General features: G+C 47.0%; 9 protein-coding genes across 9 annotated transcripts; 6 read left to right on the forward strand and 3 right to left on the reverse strand.

Annotated features, from left to right (window-relative positions):
• Positions 1–4: 4 nt before the first annotated feature.
• On the forward strand, positions 5–2,103 carry N7487_007337 (replication factor A subunit protein RFA1; the record flags this gene model as incomplete). The annotated part of the gene is made up of 6 exons (XM_056875067.1): positions 5–48; positions 108–259; positions 313–403; positions 450–996; positions 1,048–1,946; positions 2,010–2,103. 6 exons carry the CDS (start codon positions 5–7, stop codon positions 2,101–2,103), a joined length of 1,827 nt encoding a protein of 608 aa, XP_056727255.1.
• Positions 2,104–2,681: 578 nt separating this feature from the next.
• On the forward strand, positions 2,682–4,249 carry dbp3 (RNA-dependent ATPase DBP3; the record flags this gene model as incomplete). Its single annotated transcript, XM_056875068.1, has 2 exons — positions 2,682–4,024; positions 4,093–4,249. The coding sequence occupies 2 exons, from the start codon at positions 2,682–2,684 to the stop codon at positions 4,247–4,249; spliced, it is 1,500 nt and encodes a 499-aa protein (XP_056727256.1).
• Positions 4,250–4,414: 165 nt separating this feature from the next.
• On the reverse strand, positions 4,415–6,063 carry N7487_007339 (oligosaccharide translocation protein RFT1; the record flags this gene model as incomplete). Its single annotated transcript, XM_056875069.1, has 2 exons — positions 4,415–5,258; positions 5,321–6,063. 2 exons carry the CDS (start codon positions 6,061–6,063, stop codon positions 4,415–4,417), a joined length of 1,587 nt encoding a protein of 528 aa, XP_056727257.1.
• Positions 6,064–6,726: 663 nt separating this feature from the next.
• Positions 6,727–7,913, reverse strand: N7487_007340 (OST3/OST6 family protein; the record flags this gene model as incomplete). Its single annotated transcript, XM_056875070.1, has 4 exons — positions 6,727–6,908; positions 6,989–7,344; positions 7,410–7,507; positions 7,569–7,913. The coding sequence occupies 4 exons, from the start codon at positions 7,911–7,913 to the stop codon at positions 6,727–6,729; spliced, it is 981 nt and encodes a 326-aa protein (XP_056727258.1).
• A 373-nt stretch (positions 7,914–8,286) lies between these two features.
• On the forward strand, positions 8,287–9,965 carry N7487_007341 (uncharacterized protein; the record flags this gene model as incomplete). The annotated part of the gene is made up of 3 exons (XM_056875071.1): positions 8,287–8,319; positions 8,381–8,671; positions 8,730–9,965. 3 exons carry the CDS (start codon positions 8,287–8,289, stop codon positions 9,963–9,965), a joined length of 1,560 nt encoding a protein of 519 aa, XP_056727259.1.
• Positions 9,966–10,210: 245 nt separating this feature from the next.
• N7487_007342 (RlmE family RNA methyltransferase) lies at positions 10,211–11,401 on the forward strand (the record flags this gene model as incomplete). Its single annotated transcript, XM_056875072.1, has 6 exons — positions 10,211–10,384; positions 10,452–10,502; positions 10,557–10,583; positions 10,669–11,085; positions 11,141–11,302; positions 11,357–11,401. 6 exons carry the CDS (start codon positions 10,211–10,213, stop codon positions 11,399–11,401), a joined length of 876 nt encoding a protein of 291 aa, XP_056727260.1.
• Positions 11,402–11,472: 71 nt separating this feature from the next.
• Positions 11,473–13,957, reverse strand: N7487_007343 (putative autophagy ubiquitin-activating enzyme ApgG; the record flags this gene model as incomplete). Its single annotated transcript, XM_056875073.1, has 7 exons — positions 11,473–11,553; positions 11,604–11,966; positions 12,020–12,484; positions 12,547–12,691; positions 12,758–13,539; positions 13,609–13,717; positions 13,767–13,957. 7 exons carry the CDS (start codon positions 13,955–13,957, stop codon positions 11,473–11,475), a joined length of 2,136 nt encoding a protein of 711 aa, XP_056727261.1.
• A 610-nt stretch (positions 13,958–14,567) lies between these two features.
• N7487_007344 (deoxycytidine monophosphate deaminase) lies at positions 14,568–16,017 on the forward strand (the record flags this gene model as incomplete). The annotated part of the gene is made up of 7 exons (XM_056875074.1): positions 14,568–14,589; positions 14,666–15,008; positions 15,073–15,434; positions 15,507–15,639; positions 15,699–15,786; positions 15,843–15,893; positions 15,955–16,017. 7 exons carry the CDS (start codon positions 14,568–14,570, stop codon positions 16,015–16,017), a joined length of 1,062 nt encoding a protein of 353 aa, XP_056727262.1.
• Positions 16,018–16,497: 480 nt separating this feature from the next.
• Positions 16,498–18,286, forward strand: N7487_007345 (imidazoleglycerol-phosphate synthase; the record flags this gene model as incomplete). The annotated part of the gene is made up of 3 exons (XM_056875075.1): positions 16,498–16,620; positions 16,695–18,137; positions 18,197–18,286. 3 exons carry the CDS (start codon positions 16,498–16,500, stop codon positions 18,284–18,286), a joined length of 1,656 nt encoding a protein of 551 aa, XP_056727263.1.
• Positions 18,287–18,643: the final 357 nt, after the last annotated feature.

Consider the following 18,643-nt stretch of genomic DNA (forward strand, 5'->3'; position numbering starts at 1 on the left):
CATCATGGCTTCCGAGGCAGCATCCCAAGTCACTATTGGGGCTCTAAGGTTTGTATCCATTTGATACAAACATCTCTATATTTGTTAATCATGTGTTTGATTAACAGTGCCATCTTTGATGAAACCAAACCCCAAGTACGAGAGCCTATTGTTCAATGCGTTCAGATCAAGGCATTACCAGCTCAACCCAACCAACCAGAACGTTACCGGGCTGTTTTCAGTGATATTGCAAACTATGTTCAAACCATGCTTGCTACTCGTATGTGCTGTCCTTTCGGTACTCTTTGTAACGGGGTTACTGACTGTTTCAAGAAGCCAACTCGGTGGTGACGGATGGGTCTCTCCGAAAGGGATCTTTCGTACGACTCAAGTCATTTCAATCAAACTCTGTCAAGGGAAAGAAGTATGTGAGGGAACTCTATCAATTTTGATTGTGCTGACTATTATAGAATCCTCATCATCTTGGACCTTGAGGTTCTAAAGGAACTGGGCGAGGCCGAAAAAATCGGTGAACCTAAACCACTTGAAGTCAAAGCCGAGGAAGAGGAAGTGGGCCAACCGACAACAATATCCAGCAACGGGTTTTACGGCTCCAAGATGGAGGGTGCACAGGCTCAGCCAAACAGGCGAGCCCAGCCAATGTCCGCCCCTATGTCTACTTCCTCCGCCCATGCCACAATCTTCCCGATTGAAGCCATCTCCCCTTATTCCAACAAATGGACGATGAAAGCGCGATGCACGAGCAAGTCCAGCATCAAAACATGGCATAACAAGAATGGTGAGGGTAAACTGTTCAGTGTGAATTTGCTGGACGACAGTGGTGAAATTCGAGCAACCGGTTTCAATGAACAGTGTGACATGCTCTATGAACTCTTCCAGGAGGGCAGTGTTTATTACATTTCGAGTCCCTGCCGGGTCCAAATTGCCAAGAAACAATTCACAAATCTCAACAACGATTATGAACTCACATTTGAGAGAGATACCATCGTTGAGAAGGTAACATCTATCTCTTTACAAACCAAATGCGTCGCTCACATTTTGTGATAGGCCGAGGAGCAAAATGATGTCCCTCAGATTCGATTCAACTTCACCACCGTTGCTGATTTGCAGACTGTTGAAAAAGACACGACCACCGATGTCATTGGCGTGCTGAAGGATGTTGGGGAGACCTCCCAGATTACATCAAAAAGCACCGGCAAACCATATGATAAACGTGAGCTTACGCTGGTCGATAACACAGGATTTTCTGTCCGCTTGACAATCTGGGGTGCAACTGCAACCAATTTTAGTGTGGCGCCTGAGTCTGTTGTTGCCTTCAAGGGGGTCAAGGTTTCTGACTTTGGCGGAAGGAGTTTAAGTCTTCTAAGTTCGGGCTCAATGACTGTTGACCCTGACATTGGGGAGGCTCACCGACTCAGAGGTTGGTATGACGCTCAAGGCAGGTCGGAAAACTTTGCATCCCATGCTTCCTTGTCAAATGCGACCAACTCCACGGGCAAAACAGATCGGCTCAAAACCATTGCACAAATTCGTGAAGAGCAGCTTGGCATGTCTGAAACTCCTGATTACTTCTCCCTGAAAGCAACTGTGATCTACATCAAGCAGGATTCCACCTGGTGCTACCCTGCCTGCCTTTCTGAAAACTGCAACAAGAAGGTAACGGAACTTGATCCAGGACAGTGGCGGTGCGAAAAGTGTGACAAGACCCACCCGAAGCCTGAGTATCGCTTCATCATGCCTATTAGTGTCAGTGACCATACTGGCCAGCTTTGGCTTAGCTGTTTTGATGACACTGGAAGAAACATCATGGGCACAACGGCCGACGAGTTAATGCAACTTCGCGAAGACGATCCAACTGCTTTTGGTGAAGTCTTCCAGGCTGCCAATTGCCAGACCTGGAGCTTCAGATGCCGAGCTCAGATGGACAATTTCGGCGACCAGCAGCGGTAAGAATGATGAAATGACAATAATTCCAATCATGTGAACTTCATACTAATTATGCCATCCAGTGTGCGATATCAGGTCTCATCCTCCCAAGCAATCAATTACTCGGATGAAGCCACTCGCCTTGCCAACATCATTGACTCCTACAGCATTGAGTGAGTACATGGGAAGTAAGGAAATATCTTTGTCCAGCTTTGTCCAGCCTTGTACTAGTTTTACTATTTCTACATCCGCTCAGAGCTTTTCCATCAATGTTCATCTGTACTTTTATACTGCTCGAGCTGCGCCATGATCATTCTATTTATGGCTTCTTACTTTACATTTGTTCTTTCTCGCCTATTTAGTATGTCCAAGAAATTTTAAAAAAAAGCCTCAACTAGTAATTTTCATTATCACACATTATCATACTGTTACTTTTAGTGTTAGCAATCAATCTGGGCTATCACCCCACACCTAGGCAGAGCATTACCACAGGAGTTTCAGGATGAGAAACATACATACACATCCATGGATGGCCTAGGGGTATATCCGTGAACTATCCACGGGTGTAAGGTGTAAGGCGGTAAGCCAACAAAGACGGAAACCAATGGCAATACACCATTGCCTTTTTTTTTTTTTTTTTTCTTCTTCCTGTTTTTCTGCTGGAATAATCCAGGCTGAGAATTCAGTCTGCTCTTTATCTTTTATTCCAATAATATTTTAATATTTTGTTATATACTCTTTCTACAATCCTCATCATGGGTAAGCGAAGCCATCTCGAGGCAACTGAGCAGCGACCGAAAAAAAAGTCCAAGTCCGAAAAGTCCGAGAAGCCCGCAAAAGCTTCTAAAGATAAGCAGGAAAATGGAGATGAGAAGACTGCGTCTTATTCTGATGCGTCTGCTCTATCTGAGATCCCTCAGTCAGAAATTGACAGTTTCTTGACCAAGAACGTGATCAAAATCTCTGATCCTTCCTCACCCGACGCCTCCCAATTCCGCCCAATCCTTTCGTTTGATCACCTACCCGAATGTGATGCTGGTCTGTACACTCAGTTGAAGTCTTTCCCTGCGCCAACGCCGATTCAGTCCACTACCTGGCCTCTTCTTTTTGCTGGCCGTGATGTGATTGGTATCGCAGAGACTGGAAGTGGCAAGACCCTGGGTTTTGGCTTGCCGTGTCTGAAGAAATTGATCGACTCCAAGCCAAGCAAGCCTTGTCAACCCAAGGCAGTGATTATTTCACCAACGAGAGAGCTTGCAATGCAGATTTATGACCAGCTTGTTAAATTTGGCGGCACTGAGAAGACTCAGGTGACGTGCATTTATGGTGGTGTGGGTAAAGATGAACAGCGTCGGGCTCTTCAAAAGGCCGCCATTGTGGTTGCCACCCCTGGCCGTCTCAAGGATCTCCAGAATGATGGTTCGATTGATCTTGGAAAGGTCAACTACCTCGTCTTGGATGAGGCAGATCGTATGCTTGACAAAGGATTTGAGCAGGATATCAAGGACATCGTCAAGCCAATGCCCGTCTCCAGGAGACAGACTGTCATGTTTACGGCAACATGGCCCCGGTCAGTTCGGGATCTTGCAGCAACCTTTATGAAGACCCCGGTGACTGTTACCATTGGCGGAGACCCATCTGCGGATCCCCGAGCCAACACAAGGATCAAGCAGGTCGTCGAGGTTGTTGATGGCCGAGACAAGGAGGGCCGACTTGTGCAACTGCTCACTAAATCCCAGCGTGGCCATTCATCGCCCGAGAAAGTCCTGGTTTTCTGCCTCTACAAGAAGGAGGCTATGCGCATTGAAAATCTTATCAGAAACAAGGGATTTGCAGTCGCCGGTATTCATGGTGATTTGAACCAATCCGATAGATTCCGAAATCTTGATGCTTTCAAGAAAGGCAATGCTACCGTTCTTGTTGCAACCGATGTGGCGGCGCGTGGTCTCGATATCCCAAACGTGAAATTGGTGATTAATGTGACCTTCCCTCTTACCGTTGAGGACTACGTGCACCGAATTGGAAGAACTGGACGTGCTGGGGCTGAGGGCCTTGCCATCACTATGTTTACTGAAGCTGACAAGGGACTGTCTGGCGGGTATGTTACTCATATTTCTCCTATCCTTGAACAGAAGAATTATCAGGGCAATGCTAATGGTGAAATAGATTGATCAATGTTCTCAAGGCAGCTAAGCAAGATGTGCCAGAGGCGCTGTTGAAGTTTGGCACAACAGTCAAGAAGAAGCAGCACGACGTTTACGGTGCCTTTTACAAGGACGTTGATATGGACAAAACAGCAACAAAGATCACATTTGACGATTAATTGGGTTTATTCCGACTTGGTGCCTTTGCTGGAGGATCTGGAGGATAAAATGTGACGAAGCCTTGTCAATTGGCCCATCAAATATTCCCTTTCTATATAGATTCTATTATTTTATGTTATTTCGTTAGGCGTTAAGAACAAATCAACATCAGATCAGATCAGTACTCACATAAGGAGAGCATAGCTGCCACTTAAGGCACATGCTTTGATAATTCCCAATTCCAGGCCAAATCGGCCCAAGAAACAGCTCGCCAGAGCACACAGAATGAAGCTAGCAGGCCGGATGGCCACCTCACTCGTGTACAGGCTACATCCATTTCGATGGAGGTACGATTTGATAAAACTGTAACTCCAAAAAGTTCGAACCACCATATTCACAATGTTGGCCAGGACCAATCCATACGCACCCAAGTTTCCTACTTCTAGGAACATATAGGCCGCTAAGGCATAGCAGGCGGAAAAGACACCCATCCACGCTGTTTGCTTCCGTATCTGTTGCGAATTTGCTGCAGATGACACAAACGCTTCAGTAATCCCATTAAATGCCAAAAATGGAATATAATAGCAATAGACGGAGAGCAGGTCCCTGATTTTGGGGGAAGCCCATTGACGGCCTCCCAGGATATGCAACAATTGAGGAACCATCATTGGGCCCAAAGGGATTATCAAGATTGACATCAACTGGTACGCTCGTAGAAGATCTACGAGGTGATCTCTGGTAGTGCGGATATGAATACTCTTCAGCTTCCCGCCCTCATCGCGGCTCAGTAGTGCCGAGAATAAGTTCCGGCTGCTCTCTTCCAGTGGCTGAAAGATGATCCGTGCAATGAGCCCACCATAGTTGGACGCAAGAGAATATATGCCCTGATCTTCTAGACCCGAAAGGGCTGCAAGCATCATAGTGTCGCCCTGTGTGAGCAAATGCTTTACCAGAGATTGGAAAAAGACATTCGCAGCAAGCGACGTTAACTGGCGTGAGAACCGCCCAAGAAAGTAGTTAGATGGGTCACTATGAAAGGTCACTGGGTCGTTCTTCGTGCTATAGCCTGGACGAGATCAAGTCAGTCTTACCTGGATTGTATACGTGTCAATAAGAAAGAGAACCGGGTTGTGTTGGTTCCTCTGAGTAGGACCAGCGAGTAGCCACAGATGAGTGCCAGCGAGTAACTGAGGTGACCAAGAGCAAATGGTAGCACACCGAGGTCATAGTTGGCTTGAGAAGCATATATAAAGGCGGAGGATGTCACCGCACTTCTCAGAAATGCCGCTGGCATTTCAACAACAGCACGTTTCTCATAAAGCATATGTTGCTGCACCACCGAGAAAAAGGGCTCGATGCTAAGTTCCATGAGCGCCGCAGCTCCGACCAAGATGACACTGTGGTAAAAGAAGGCGGTCTCCGATGCTTCCTCTGGGACAAAGCGCTGGTAAAGCATAGCTAGCACCAGACTAGAAGGAATCCCAAGGGCGAGACTCAAGTAGGACACGTTCACTACTGCTTGAGACGCCACAGATTGCGAATGTGTTGCTACAGCATCTGTTTCAAGGGAAGATCCTTTGTCGGGCGAAGATGGAATAGGCTGTCTTTGGATGGCCATCCGAATACTTTCCCTCGAGAAATACAGGATGGAAACCTGGAAGAGCTCCAGTTGCGCTGCTATTCCCAGTACGACGGGTGAAAGGGTGCGTAAAATCAATTGGTTTGAGGCAAAGGTAAATATCCTGGACGCCAATTGAATCAGGATCAGAAAGCTTGTGCCCGTGGCTGACGACGCCAGAATCTTGCCCATATGGGCATCGTCAGGTTTAGCCATGTCTGTGATTTAACCCAGCTATGACAGTGGACGCAATGAGGTATGCTCAAATCAAGGAAATCAAGACTTCAAGCCGACCGCGGAAGTTGTAGGATTCATATGGGAAGGGGTTGTAAAGGAGAGGATGTGAACACATAGGTGGGGCCTAGGTACTTAGGGCCTATGGGCCTGTTTCAAGGAATGGGAGAGATATCTACCAGATGAAATCAAGAACAATCTTTCAAGGTCAATACATATATAAAAGGGATAATTTTCATATAGGTATCTACAATAAATCTATATAATCTACTTAGAATTCCACTTGGCCCGGGGCCTGTATACTTGCTTACAAGTAGCCCCCAAGGTCCCCTGGAGTCCTACTGGGCTAGGCATAGTCAAGTGTGCCTACAGGCTAATTGTGAAATTTCTTCTGAAAGAACCCTCTATCATGTCTTTGTTATGCAGAAATTTTCATGGTAAAGGACAAGAGGCACTATGGGTCAAAATTCGCCAAGCACCGTGGTTCCTCCAAGTGGTCCTGATCGATGTGAACTTCTGTCATCATATACAGGAAGCCCTAGAGATATCTAACCACTAGGATATCAATGATCATTTGTAGACAGATATGTTTCCAGGTACTGCCTGCCGTCTTCAGGCTATTGACCAGGTAGACTCTTGAACGTTCTAAAACGGAGGCAGATAGAATGGATAACCACCATTCTTGGTTTTGAAGACACTGAGAAGGAAGCTGTATGTTGCAAAAAGAACAGTTGCCCAGATCAAGACAGCCAGCTGCTGACCCTTGACATCTTCCATCCGGGGAACCTTCAGTGCAAGTGCGATCGTAGCAAAGGAGAGAACGGCGTCTGTGCGATCCAAATGTTAACCTAGGAGCTCGGCATGGGGATGACGCTTAGTATCAATGAGCCTCGTGATTATCACTTACATATGGCAGCGACAATTTGAGTTTCCATCCCGAACTGGTTCTGGAATCCACCAGCAAAATAGCTAATACCACCTTTGCCATCACCAGCAACATATGGAACCTTTCGGATGTGGTTGAACATTTGACCACTCGTAAACAGAAGAATAGCGATAAGGCTGATTGCAGCCCAAAGGTTTCGGTTCTGGATAATTGGTAGCAGGTAGGGAGAAAGGACCGCAATAGCGGTCACCACTGCCATCAGAATTGTGATCGCTGATACAATCCGCATGTAGTTGATGGGTCGAACTAGTTGAGGCTTAGGGCCTTCGGGCAAATGACGTCCAATCCAGGAGTAGACCTGGTCGGCTGACACCGGGCTGTTTGGGATTGATGTGTCAGTGAGATAGGGACCCGGCGCAAGAGCCTTGGTGGAAAAACATACCCTGTGAAATCAAACCGGAGGGGATTCCCTTCAACCTTGGCAAAGGCACCGATGGTAGGAGGGAAGACAAGGAGTACGGGTGCAGTTTGCAGCATGAGCTGGTTAGGTTAGTCGGATGTCATATAGCTCAGTCTTGAGTAAAGATGCAAGATGCTCTACCTTTTGGAAAACAGCCTTGCCATTATCAAAGTCCAGTGTTCCAAAGACTACCTTGAGGTCATCAGGCTTGGTGCCCTTAGTCCAGCTTCGGGCGATCAGGTCCCATTCGGATTCAAATTCGCGGCATAGGATGCAGCCAAAACGAGGATCCGTGGCAGTTAGGATAACCACAGCATAATAATCCCGAGGTGCCGAGGTGAGGTCTTCATATGACGCACTGTCTAGATCAACAGACCCCGAACGAGACAGGGATTGGTATTTTGCAAACTTGTCCGGTGTTGAGCTCGCAGACAGGACGCCGGACACGACTGAGAAAAGGAGAAAAAGGGCTGTCCAGAGCTTCATTTTGACATTCCAAGGAGCTGGACAGCTTTGAACACGTTAGTTATAAAGTGCAATTGATTGAAAAAATTATCAATCGGTTGCAATTGAAGATGTTTGAACACGTTGAAGTGATAAAGTCTAGGTGTCCACTATCAACGTAATCGGGCGGGCATATCGGCTTACTTAATATATCCTCGGGGGCGGACGCCAAAACACCGGCGCGTCTTCCTTTGTGACGATTTATATCATATACTTTTAAACATTGGATACAACACCACATATCTTACCTAGGTATTTTTTTTTGGCTCTGGAGAGGTATAATTTAACCTATAGGCCTTTCCTTTCTATTTTCTTTATATCAAAGGGCTACTGTCTTATTGTGGATCCTGTCGTCATGGCAATGGCCAAAGAAGCATCCGCCTTGGATGTATGTGGCTTCTTCCCTGGATCGATGGGCATTTGCTCAATGTTCTAACTTGATCATGCAGTTTGAAATGTCCATGAGGACTATGCGGCTAGAGAAGGAGTATGAGAAGACTCTTTCGGATTCCGCTCGTCTTCTGGATTGCGAGAGGGACCGCGTACAACGCATGGAGCTCTTGCTCTCAAAATTCGAGAACGACGCTCTCAGATCCCAGTTGGAGGAAGCAAATGGGCATCTTTTGGGACTCACAAGTGCTGATTCAGAGGCATGTGCTCAACTTCAGGAGGCTTGCCAGGAAATCGATCATTTGGAGCTTCAAGCACAGGCGTCCTCGAGTGAGATTAACCGACTCAAAGTAAGTCTTAACTCGATGTAGAGGCTGGATTCATAATCTGTCATGTTGACAGCAACAGGAAGAACTCTCAGCCCAGAAAAATAGTTCGACCAGTTACAATACTATCCTTACAGAGAAAATTCATCTCTCCAAAGACCTTTCGACTCTACAGTCAGAGCTTGAGCGGTTCAAAGCGCAAAATGCATCTTATCAAGCTATCATTTCCGAGAAACATGAGATGGAACGGCAAATAAACTCTCTGGAACTTCAACTGGACAATGAAAAACATGCCCATGAACGTACCCAGGCCAAGGGATCACAGCAATTGATAGAGATCACTCAGCTCTCTGCCCGAGTTGAAGAGTTGCGGAATCAGCTAGCAGGAGAATTACGAGCCAGACAGCAGCAGGAACGAGACAACCACCATCAGCACTCGTCATGGGCCAACCAGCGGGCGACGTTAGAAGGAAAGATCGATTCGCTCAAACAACAATTACGGTCAACCAAGGACAAGCTCCAGGAAACCCAAATTGAAATTCAGCAGCGACGCAGCCTCAAATCACACGCCGGAAATGACTCTGGATCCAGTTCTCGAACAGTCCCGCTTCAGCGCCCCGGTCCGAGTGGCCATGCCGGCGTGACAATTGCAACTCCTGGGGCTGTTCGTGTGCAAGAGAAATTGAAGAGGGATTCGGCCATGCCTGGTGATAAGTCGGCGTTTTCCATCACCCCCTTCTTGAATCGCACAGGGGCACCTTCGGATTCGCCAATGAGCTCAGTTGGAGACGAAGACGATATTCTTGGAGATACCGACACTCCTTCTGGACCACTTGGCAAGCAGAGTACTTTGGGGGAAACAAAGCGTATGGGTTCTGCCCTCCGGCGCCAACTATCTCCAACAGAAGACCGCATCCCAATCACCAAATTTACCAAATCAAGGGCACGTGATGGCGCAATTCCTGTCTCAGCGCCGGAAAATGAGTTCAAGAAACCAACCCATCGCTTAGATCGCAGGGTACCAGCCACTGAGACTGATGAATTACATGAGCAGTTTGAGCATGAACAGGCCAAGCCAAAAAAACGCAAACTTGGTGGTCAGCGGGATCGAAGTTTGTTTGAGGACGAGGATGAAGAAGAAGAAGAAGAGCCTCAACCCAATAAGAAATTTGGGCGAAAACTTGCAATAGGAAATGGTCGGGCTTCAACGCTGGGGAGTAGAACACAACCTGGTACCACTAGTCTACCACGGGCGCTTGGTCTTGGGGCAGTGCCCATGGGATTTTCTCCCTTGAAGAAAGATCGCAGACGGTTTTAATGGATATACCCGAAGAAATATTCATTTCTATTGGTCCAGGCTCTACATAGTGTATTTTATAACTAGTTAACTATGTAGTTAACTATTAACTACATAAGTTGTACATATATGATGCAGGTAATAGATAAGAGCTGTCCGACTCGAGGGTTGGGCGGTCCTATCTGTTTTGCCGGCAGAACTAAAAAGCTTCTTGCTCTCAAGACTCTGACTCCAATTATTTCCCCTGACATTGTTCAATTCGCATTATGTTTGCTTTACGTTCGATTCGATTTTCGCAGAATGCCTATCACTGGCAGGCAATTGGTCAAGCAAGGCATGCATCATCCAAGCGCTGGCAAGCCCGGCAGCAAAAGGACCAGTTCACCAGGGAGGCAGCTGTCCAAGGGCTGAAAAGCCGTGCTGCTTTCAAATTGCTGCAGGTAATCCAGCACTGACATTACTCTATTTTTTTCTGGGTTGATCTGACACCCTGGCATCTGTCGTTAGATTGATGAGAAATATCGAATCTTCAGGGCTGGGCAGACAGTTGTTGACTTGGTATGCTAGTCATTCAACCTGAACTTGAATTATTGTTTAATTCGTTGCATTTAGGGTTATGCTCCAGGGTCATGGTCGCAGGTGTGTTGGTCATTCCTTTTTTCCCCCTTTGACTTACTTCTTCCCCTTTTTCTGTCAAATGGGCCGTAATTAACTGCCAGAGAAGGTTGCTGCAAGCCGTACCCAACCGCATGGTCGAGTCCTCGGCGTCGATATCATCCCGGCTCAACCACCAAAAGGAGTGTCTACAATCCAAGGCAATTTCCTCGCACCCGAAATTCAAACATACATCCGAGACTTTCTCCGCAGTCCAGAGAGAGGGAGGCCGCGCCAACCCGGCTTTCTGGACGAGTCCAATGTCAGTCTATTGGAACCGAATTCGGATCCTGAATGCACTATCGAGGCCGAGAAGACGGATATGAGGGGCGATAAAATACTTGAAAGAACGGTAGATGTGGTTCTTAGCGATATGTCTGCTCCCTGGCACCAGACCTCCGGTTTCTGGAAACGAAGTCTAAGTGCTCCTTATAATAGGATGATGAACACCAGCGGTGTCAGCTTCAGAGATCATGCTGGAAGCATGGTATGAATTCCTGTTACTCCCTTGATGGGTGTGAACCCCTTCTGACTTTATGCAGGATCTCTGCCACGCGGCTTTGCGCTTCAGTTCGGATGTTTTGAAGGCAGGCGGTCATTTCGTCTGCAAATTCTACCAAGGCGCCGAAGACAAAGAACTGGAGCAGCAGCTGAAGGAATTATTTAAAAAGGTTCATCGTCTAAAACCTGAATCATCTCGCAGTGTAGGATTTGCCTTGTCCAATTTATACACATCCACCAACTAAAGCAATTGGCAGGAATCCAAGGAAGCCTTTTTCGTTGGCCTAGAGCGAAAATCGTGAGACTAAAGCTATCCCGGACTTACATGTCGGCAGATCACAGCGTATCCGAAGAGCCGAATCACGCTGTCTACCTAAAGGATCTCGATCTCTTCATTGTCAGATGCCTCATCCCAGTCAATATCGGCGAGTGCTGCTTCCGCCTTCTCATGGACCTTTATACGTGTCAGTTTGGGATTGAATCGTTTTACATGTACCGACTGACCTCTTTTAGTCCACTCAATTCTTCCACATAGCCATGTTCGTTCAAGGCTCTTCGCACGAAGTCCCAACCCTGCTCGCGGTATGCACTGACAACTTTGTCCGAGCATGCACTGCAGCTTGGATAACTTTTGCCGGTGACAGACAAGTTCTCGAAGTTGGAGAGAAATCCTCGTATTTGGTGGGGCACGATGCCTAAGGGATGATCATCACGCTCAGTGTTGCGGGCCACGGGGGCCGGTGCGGCAGCGCCTTGGGGGTGCTGAAGTAGTGACACAAAAAGCTCCACCAAAAGTGCAGAGGCTATAGGAGCCACTCCAGGGCGGGTCACTGTACACTGCTGGTCAAGGGTTTGATCTTTAATAGACTATCCTGCAGTCAGCTCCGTATAAAGCGGGCCCCTCTTTTGGGTATTCTTACATTAGCTGGTGCTACCACATCGTTGCAGAAATAGCACCCAAGCTCGGCTGGATTTTCATCCTTCATGATACCATGACGCATCACCACGAAGGAATCAAACCCTAGAGCTGCATTCATCACGATTTTCCCTGCCGCCTTCCCCATCACCGTGGGCAGCCATCGTGACTCTCGGGTGTCCATAAGGAGGAAGATAGCATCGTGTTCATCAATGAGTGTTTTCAGACGATCGAAATCGGCCCTTGTCACCTCCTCGTCCACCATAGGATGGCCTGCCATAGGCACCGAGAGCGCATGACCTGTAGTCTCTACTCCCGGGTAAATTTGGGTTAAAGCTTCGGATGCCCGATGTGCCTTTCGTGCGCCACCGTTCAAACAATCTTCAAAATTGAATAGTGGCTGCCGAACAGGGTTAGAAAATGAAACGGTCCCGTTGTCGACGAAAGTAATCTTCTTCACGCCCCACCCCTGTATGTATAGATGATGATTAGAACATGTGTTTCCGAGCGCGGAAATTGATTTCTACATACCAACAAATTCCGGGAGACGTAGCTGCCCAATGTACCGGCTCCTAGCAAGAGACATTTCGTGTGTTTGATTTTCTCAAGATCGAGCGTCGGGCTGATTCGCCATTTAATAAGCTTGAGGTTGAGATCAACCGACTGATCTGCTAATCTTTAGGGAAATATTAGCTCCCTTGATCAAGTTTTCGGGTTGGGTATCTCCAAATTAACTCCATACCTCTTGGGATCCATGTACTCTGTGAGATTAACAATTCTCCCGGCCAGTTTCCCAGTCGAGTTACGTTCCCAGCCAGTCACTTTTGGCAGCGGCAACATCTTTGGAGTTTGCAGTAATATCGGAGTCTGGACCTCTTGTTTTGAACTTGACTCCAGCTGAATTACTGTACTGCGCCCCTGATCACGCCTCGCGTGCACGTCGCGATAACGTATCAACTGCACCCGTTCGATGCCCCATCGCTGCTTGATCAAAACGAGAAGGTTTCGTAACATCCAGCCTGGGGCCTGCTCATAATTTGATGGGTCTGAGAAACAGAAATAGCGGTCTTCAGCAGCGACATTCTTGAAAAACCCATTTTCATATTCGGAAAGTGACGCTATCTGCCAGCTGCTATTTGATGTATCGTCTTGTTGGGTATTCTTCGTCTCAGAATGGCCTGAGGATACGTTATCGGAACGCTGTCTGGCTCTTCGAGCTAAAAAGAACCCTCGTTGTCGATGATCCACAATATATGACCATGTTTGCACTGCTTCCACCAAGGCAGTGCTCTCATGTGGAGATAGATGTTTTCCCTTGTAATTGTCAATATTATGATCCTGGTGTAGCTGGGGTGCTTGATCTGATGGTTGCACGGGGACCCATGGAGGATCTGAGTGGATTGCTGGGAAAGCAAACCAGTAGTGAAACTTGTATTTTTTGAGGTCTGCAAAAGATACAATCACAAAACTGCATAGTAAGGAGGGACATGAAAGTATTGTTCCATCGTGAATGGCATCCCATATCTTTGGAGTTTTCATTAGCATGTATATCTCTCTTTCCCTCTTGAGGCAACTAGTTATGGTTATCCCTACCATTTGTCCAGCTTGATGGAGCAGTTGGGATCTGTCCATGTTTCGATATTCCTCAATGGTATTAACATTTTTGATCATGCCCTCTGCTCTGTAGTGGCCAGCTGGGACCCTAGGTCGCTGTTAGAATGGTCCTTTTGAACAATTTCGTTATATCTTACTCGCTGCTGGTGAGGGCATTTCCATGAATTTGAATTCGACAGGAAGCAGCCTCGGGATCAGACGGGCGGATCTCGTATAGTCCTAGAACGGGCCGGGCAGCGTCATCTAGTTTGTCATGGTTGATCTTATGGGAAGCCAGTGAAGTATAGAAAGGTAATTCGATGTCGGAAGCAAACGGTGTGTACTGCATTTCGGAGGACCAGAGAAATAGAGAGAAGAGATTATCAAGTCTCTGAATGATACAGACTTGGAAGGTTGCATGTAATAGTTAAGTTGGGGGAGAAGTGTCAAAGGAGGTCCAAGGGTCTGATGTCACGAGAGAGGGGCTTATCGATAATCTCAAGGTCCACGGGTTTTATCTCCAGGTATGCTTTATAAGGTCAACAATAGTGGATTTTTTAGAATACATATGTACATGTATATATAATTATATATAGTTAAATATATAGTTAACACTCTCTACTCTGTATACATATTAAATCAACCAGGTTACAATCACCTGGGCACCCATGTCTCGTGAGATTAACAGCTGACTTATGCTGAACACGCGATCTACATAAACATATATATAGATACGGTACAGTACTTATAATACATACATATACAATACTTACACAGGTACTATCTCTTCGGCCTAACTTTTGGAATTGGAACATTCCCTATTAGGCTGATAAGATCAGGCCGATAAGATCGCGTCGCGACTTTCACTTTACTCTGCCCCACTTGGGCACTCTGCTTCTTTTCTTTCCCTCTTTCCCTCTTTCCCTCTTTTGCACAGTACAAGTATTCAACACCTGAAAATGCTCATCGGCTTATGTGGAGGTCAGCAGATAATTGTCGCAAATCAATCTTTCACCCCCCCCACACCGGATGAACTAACGAGGATACACATCAAAAGGCATTTGCGCTGGCAAACATGCAATTGCCGAGTACCTGATTCAGCAAGGGTTTCAGCTTCTTGAACTCGCCAACAAATCCCAATCCCATCTCCCTGAGTCGGGAGATGACTTGCGACTGCAAGCGTCAGAAATCAGAAAGAAAGAGGACCCCAAGTCGCCAGAACTTACATTTCAAGATCCCGACTCTCTACTCGACTTTGCGACAAAAAGATGGCAAGAACGCTGGGTTACCACAGACATTGCAGATGCCACTACCCTGGATCGATTCCTCTTACGCCCCTTCTTCCTCCTTGTGAGCGTCGATGCACCAGTCAGCCTCCGATGGAAACGATTTGCCGACAGGTTCGTGATTTTATGTGTTGACCGAAGCCCCGGCGCTGACTGTTTTACTTTTATAAACAAAAAGATGTTGGAGAAGACAACTGGATCCGCCTGAGCTTGAAAAGTTCGTTATGTGGAACGACCATAATCTTTACGACAAGGATATTGGGCGTGTTTACTTGACCGACAAAGCACAGTTGCGCCTATTCAACTCCTCTTCTTCCCTCGAAGAGCTACACTCGGCTTTGGAAATCCTCGACCTGGCAGATGAACAACGGCTGAGGCCAAACTGGGATCAATATTTCATGCAGCTGGCCTCTCTTGCCGCCCAAAGAAGCAACTGCATGAAAAGAAGAGTGGGGTGTGTGCTCGTCCGGGAGAGTCGTGTCATCAGTACGGGATACAATGGGACACCACGGCATCTCCAGAACTGCAACCAAGGTGGATGTACGATGCTTCCCCGAACCGAATAATCCCAATGGCCCTATTGTTCATCTCGCTCACTAAAAATCCTTATAGGTCCACGGTGCAATCGCGGGGATGGAGGAGGAGTCGGTCTCTCAACCTGTCTTTGCCTTCACGCCGAAGAAAATGCATTACTGGAAGCAGGCCGAGAGCGGATTCGAGAGGGGGCGATACTCTACTGTGATACGTAAGTGTACTTCATTCTTCACTGAACCGTGCCAAAGGTAAAAGCTTACTGAATTGTAGATGTCCCTGCCTGACATGCACTGTCAAGATAGCCCAAGTTGGAATTTCGGAGGTCGTTTACTCTCAAGGGTACAACATGGATAGCGACGTAAGTCAATGCTTGTCCGTTTCAAGGGTTCCAATTAATCGAACTTGGACCTACAGAGTGCAGCCATCCTACAAGAAGCAGGCGTACGGCTACGGCAATTCCACCCGGTATCTAATCTTCCTTCTACACCCTCACCTCTTTTATACATAACTGACTATAAGCTTACAGCCTACAAATGGACTCATCTATCTTCAGGCATCCGAGAGACCAGTCACAGCCGAAAACCAATAACCTACAATGCAACAGTGAGGGCGCGGGGCAATTTAACCTGAGTGAAGAGGAAACACCTACATCAGTAACTAAACATTTGAACCACCCCAGGGGTATGGCAAAGTTGTTGTACAAAGTAACTTGCCTAGATGACATGGTAACTAAAGAGGAAGTCATTGATGGAGACTAAATGTCCTAGGTACATACATGTATGTATGACTCACAGGTACTTATAAACCATAAAAAGAACCTAGATTACATAGTAATTTTACGTTTTAAAGAGGTACCCCAATGTACCTCTTTTCTCCGCATTTTGTCTGGCAGAAAAAAAAAAGGTATGACTCAGCGTGCGAATTTTGGCGGGGTCCTCAAGAACCCCTCGACGGTCTTTATCGCTGGATTCTTTACTGTGTTGGTAGCTCAACCTCGATAGTCCAATACCTTACTTACCCGCTGCTAGCTGCGATCACCAGTGTGCTTTTGGCCCAAGTCCCTACAGCCATGCCTACTGTCCACTTGCTGGACTATGTTGCGGGAAACATCCGTTCCTTGGTCAATGCGATCAACCAAGTCGGATATGATGTCGAATGGGTTAAATCCCCGGAGGATGTGAAGAATGCTGATGTTAGTCAAAGGCCCCGGACCAATTCCACCATGATTGGCTCGCAATCGTGCCATTGCTAACCATGGAATATTAGAAACTGATACTCCCTGGCGTTGGCCATTTTGGCCATTGTCTTTCCCAATTGGAGAAAGGAGGATTCTTGGAGCCTATCCGACAGCACATCCAAGCAGGGAAGCCTTTTATGGGAATCTGTGTTGGTCTGCAAGCCCTTTTCCAGGGCTCAGAGGAGGACAATGACGTTCCAGGGCTGGGTGTGATTCCTATGCGCATTCAAAAATTCGACGATACCTCGAAGAGTGTACCGCACATTGGATGGAATTCCGCAATCAACACTGGATCTGATGGCACAAAACACGAAAGCTTTTATGGTCTGAGGCCGACCAGCAAGTATTATTACGTCCACTCTTATGCGGCCCCCTACAACCCGGGCGTATTGGAAAGTGATGGCTGGTCGGTGGCTACAGCCACATACGGTGAGGAAGAGTTCATCGGAGCTATCAGTCGGGGTAACATATTTGGCGCTCAATTTCACCCGGAGAAGAGTGGCGTGGCTGGGCTACGAGCCATACGCGCATTCTTGAATGGCGATCAATTCCAGTCGCTCTCAAAGGACCTGGTCACTGGCAAAGAAAATGGGCTCACTCGTCGCGTTATTGCGTGCCTCGACGTTCGGACAAACGACTCTGGTGACTTGGTTGTCACCAAGGGCGACCAATATGATGTCCGAGAGAAGAGTGGAGCAGACGCTGGCGGCAGCGTTCGCAACCTTGGTAAGCCTGTTGACATGGCTAAGAAATATTACGAGCAAGGAGCAGATGAAGTGACCTTTTTGAATATCACCTCTTTCCGAAACTGTCCTATTGCTGATACGCCCATGCTTGAAATTCTGCGACGAACATCTGAGACGGTCTTTGTGCCTTTGACCATTGGCGGAGGAATCAAAGACACCGTCGATACTGATGGCACCCGGGTCCCTGCTCTGGATGTGGCCACGATGTATTTCAAGTCCGGAGCCGATAAAGTCAGCGTTGGCTCCGATTCTGTCTTTGCCGCTGAGGACTACTACAACGCCGGTGAGAAGTTGAGTGGCCAAACAGCAATCGAGACGATATCCAAGGCCTATGGGAAACAGGCTGTTGTGGTGAGTGTCGACCCCAAGCGGGTATATGTGGATAAGCCAGAAGACACCCACCACCACACAATTAAGACCCAGTTCCCCAACTCAAATGGGCAAAGTTTCTGCTGGTATCAGTGCACCGTCAAAGGTGGCAGGGAAACTCGCGATATCGATGTGCAACAGCTTGTGCAGGCTGTCGAGGCCATGGGAGCTGGTGAAATTCTTCTGAATTGCATTGATAAAGATGGAAGCAACAGTGGATTTGATCTAGAATTGATCAGAGATGTCAAAGCTTCAATCAAGATTCCCGTCATTGCTTCAAGTGGGGCTGGAGTACCTGCGCACTTTGCAGAGGTCTTCAACAAAACCACCACTGATGCAGCATTGGGAGCAGGAATGGTAAGTTCATATTCTTCCAATTATCTTTTCTTGCAACAGACTTTCTAATCCTGTCCTAGTTCCACCGCGGTGAATATACTGTGACTCAAGTGAAAGACCACCTGCAAACCGAGGGATTCCTGGTCCGCCAATTTGAGGCTGAGATCTAAAGACTCGGCTGCGTCGAAGCTGTGATGTTTTCACATGGGCATCTTTTGCAACTTTTATGTTTTTATACGAGAATAGAGGATAGAGATCATGAGGATGGAGCTCATCAACTAAGATTACTATGTATACAGTTTAAATGAAGTTCACCCCCTCCAAAAAAAAGTTTAATATACAATATTTTTGATGATGAATTCCATGCCCTCGATACTTAAAGGGCCTCTGTGCCACAGAGAATAGTAGATAGTGCTAGAATTATTATTAAACAATTAAGATACAGACAGAATCTACATAACTAACTACTTTGTACAACTAACTATAACAAACTATGTTTCCGGCCCAGAAGGTCACGTGGTAACTCT

This window comes from Penicillium crustosum (genome assembly GCF_028827405.1).
Source record: "Penicillium crustosum strain IBT 35664 chromosome Unknown utg000003l_segment0_segment0, whole genome shotgun sequence".
Taxonomy (NCBI): Eukaryota; Fungi; Ascomycota; class Eurotiomycetes; order Eurotiales; family Aspergillaceae; genus Penicillium; species Penicillium crustosum.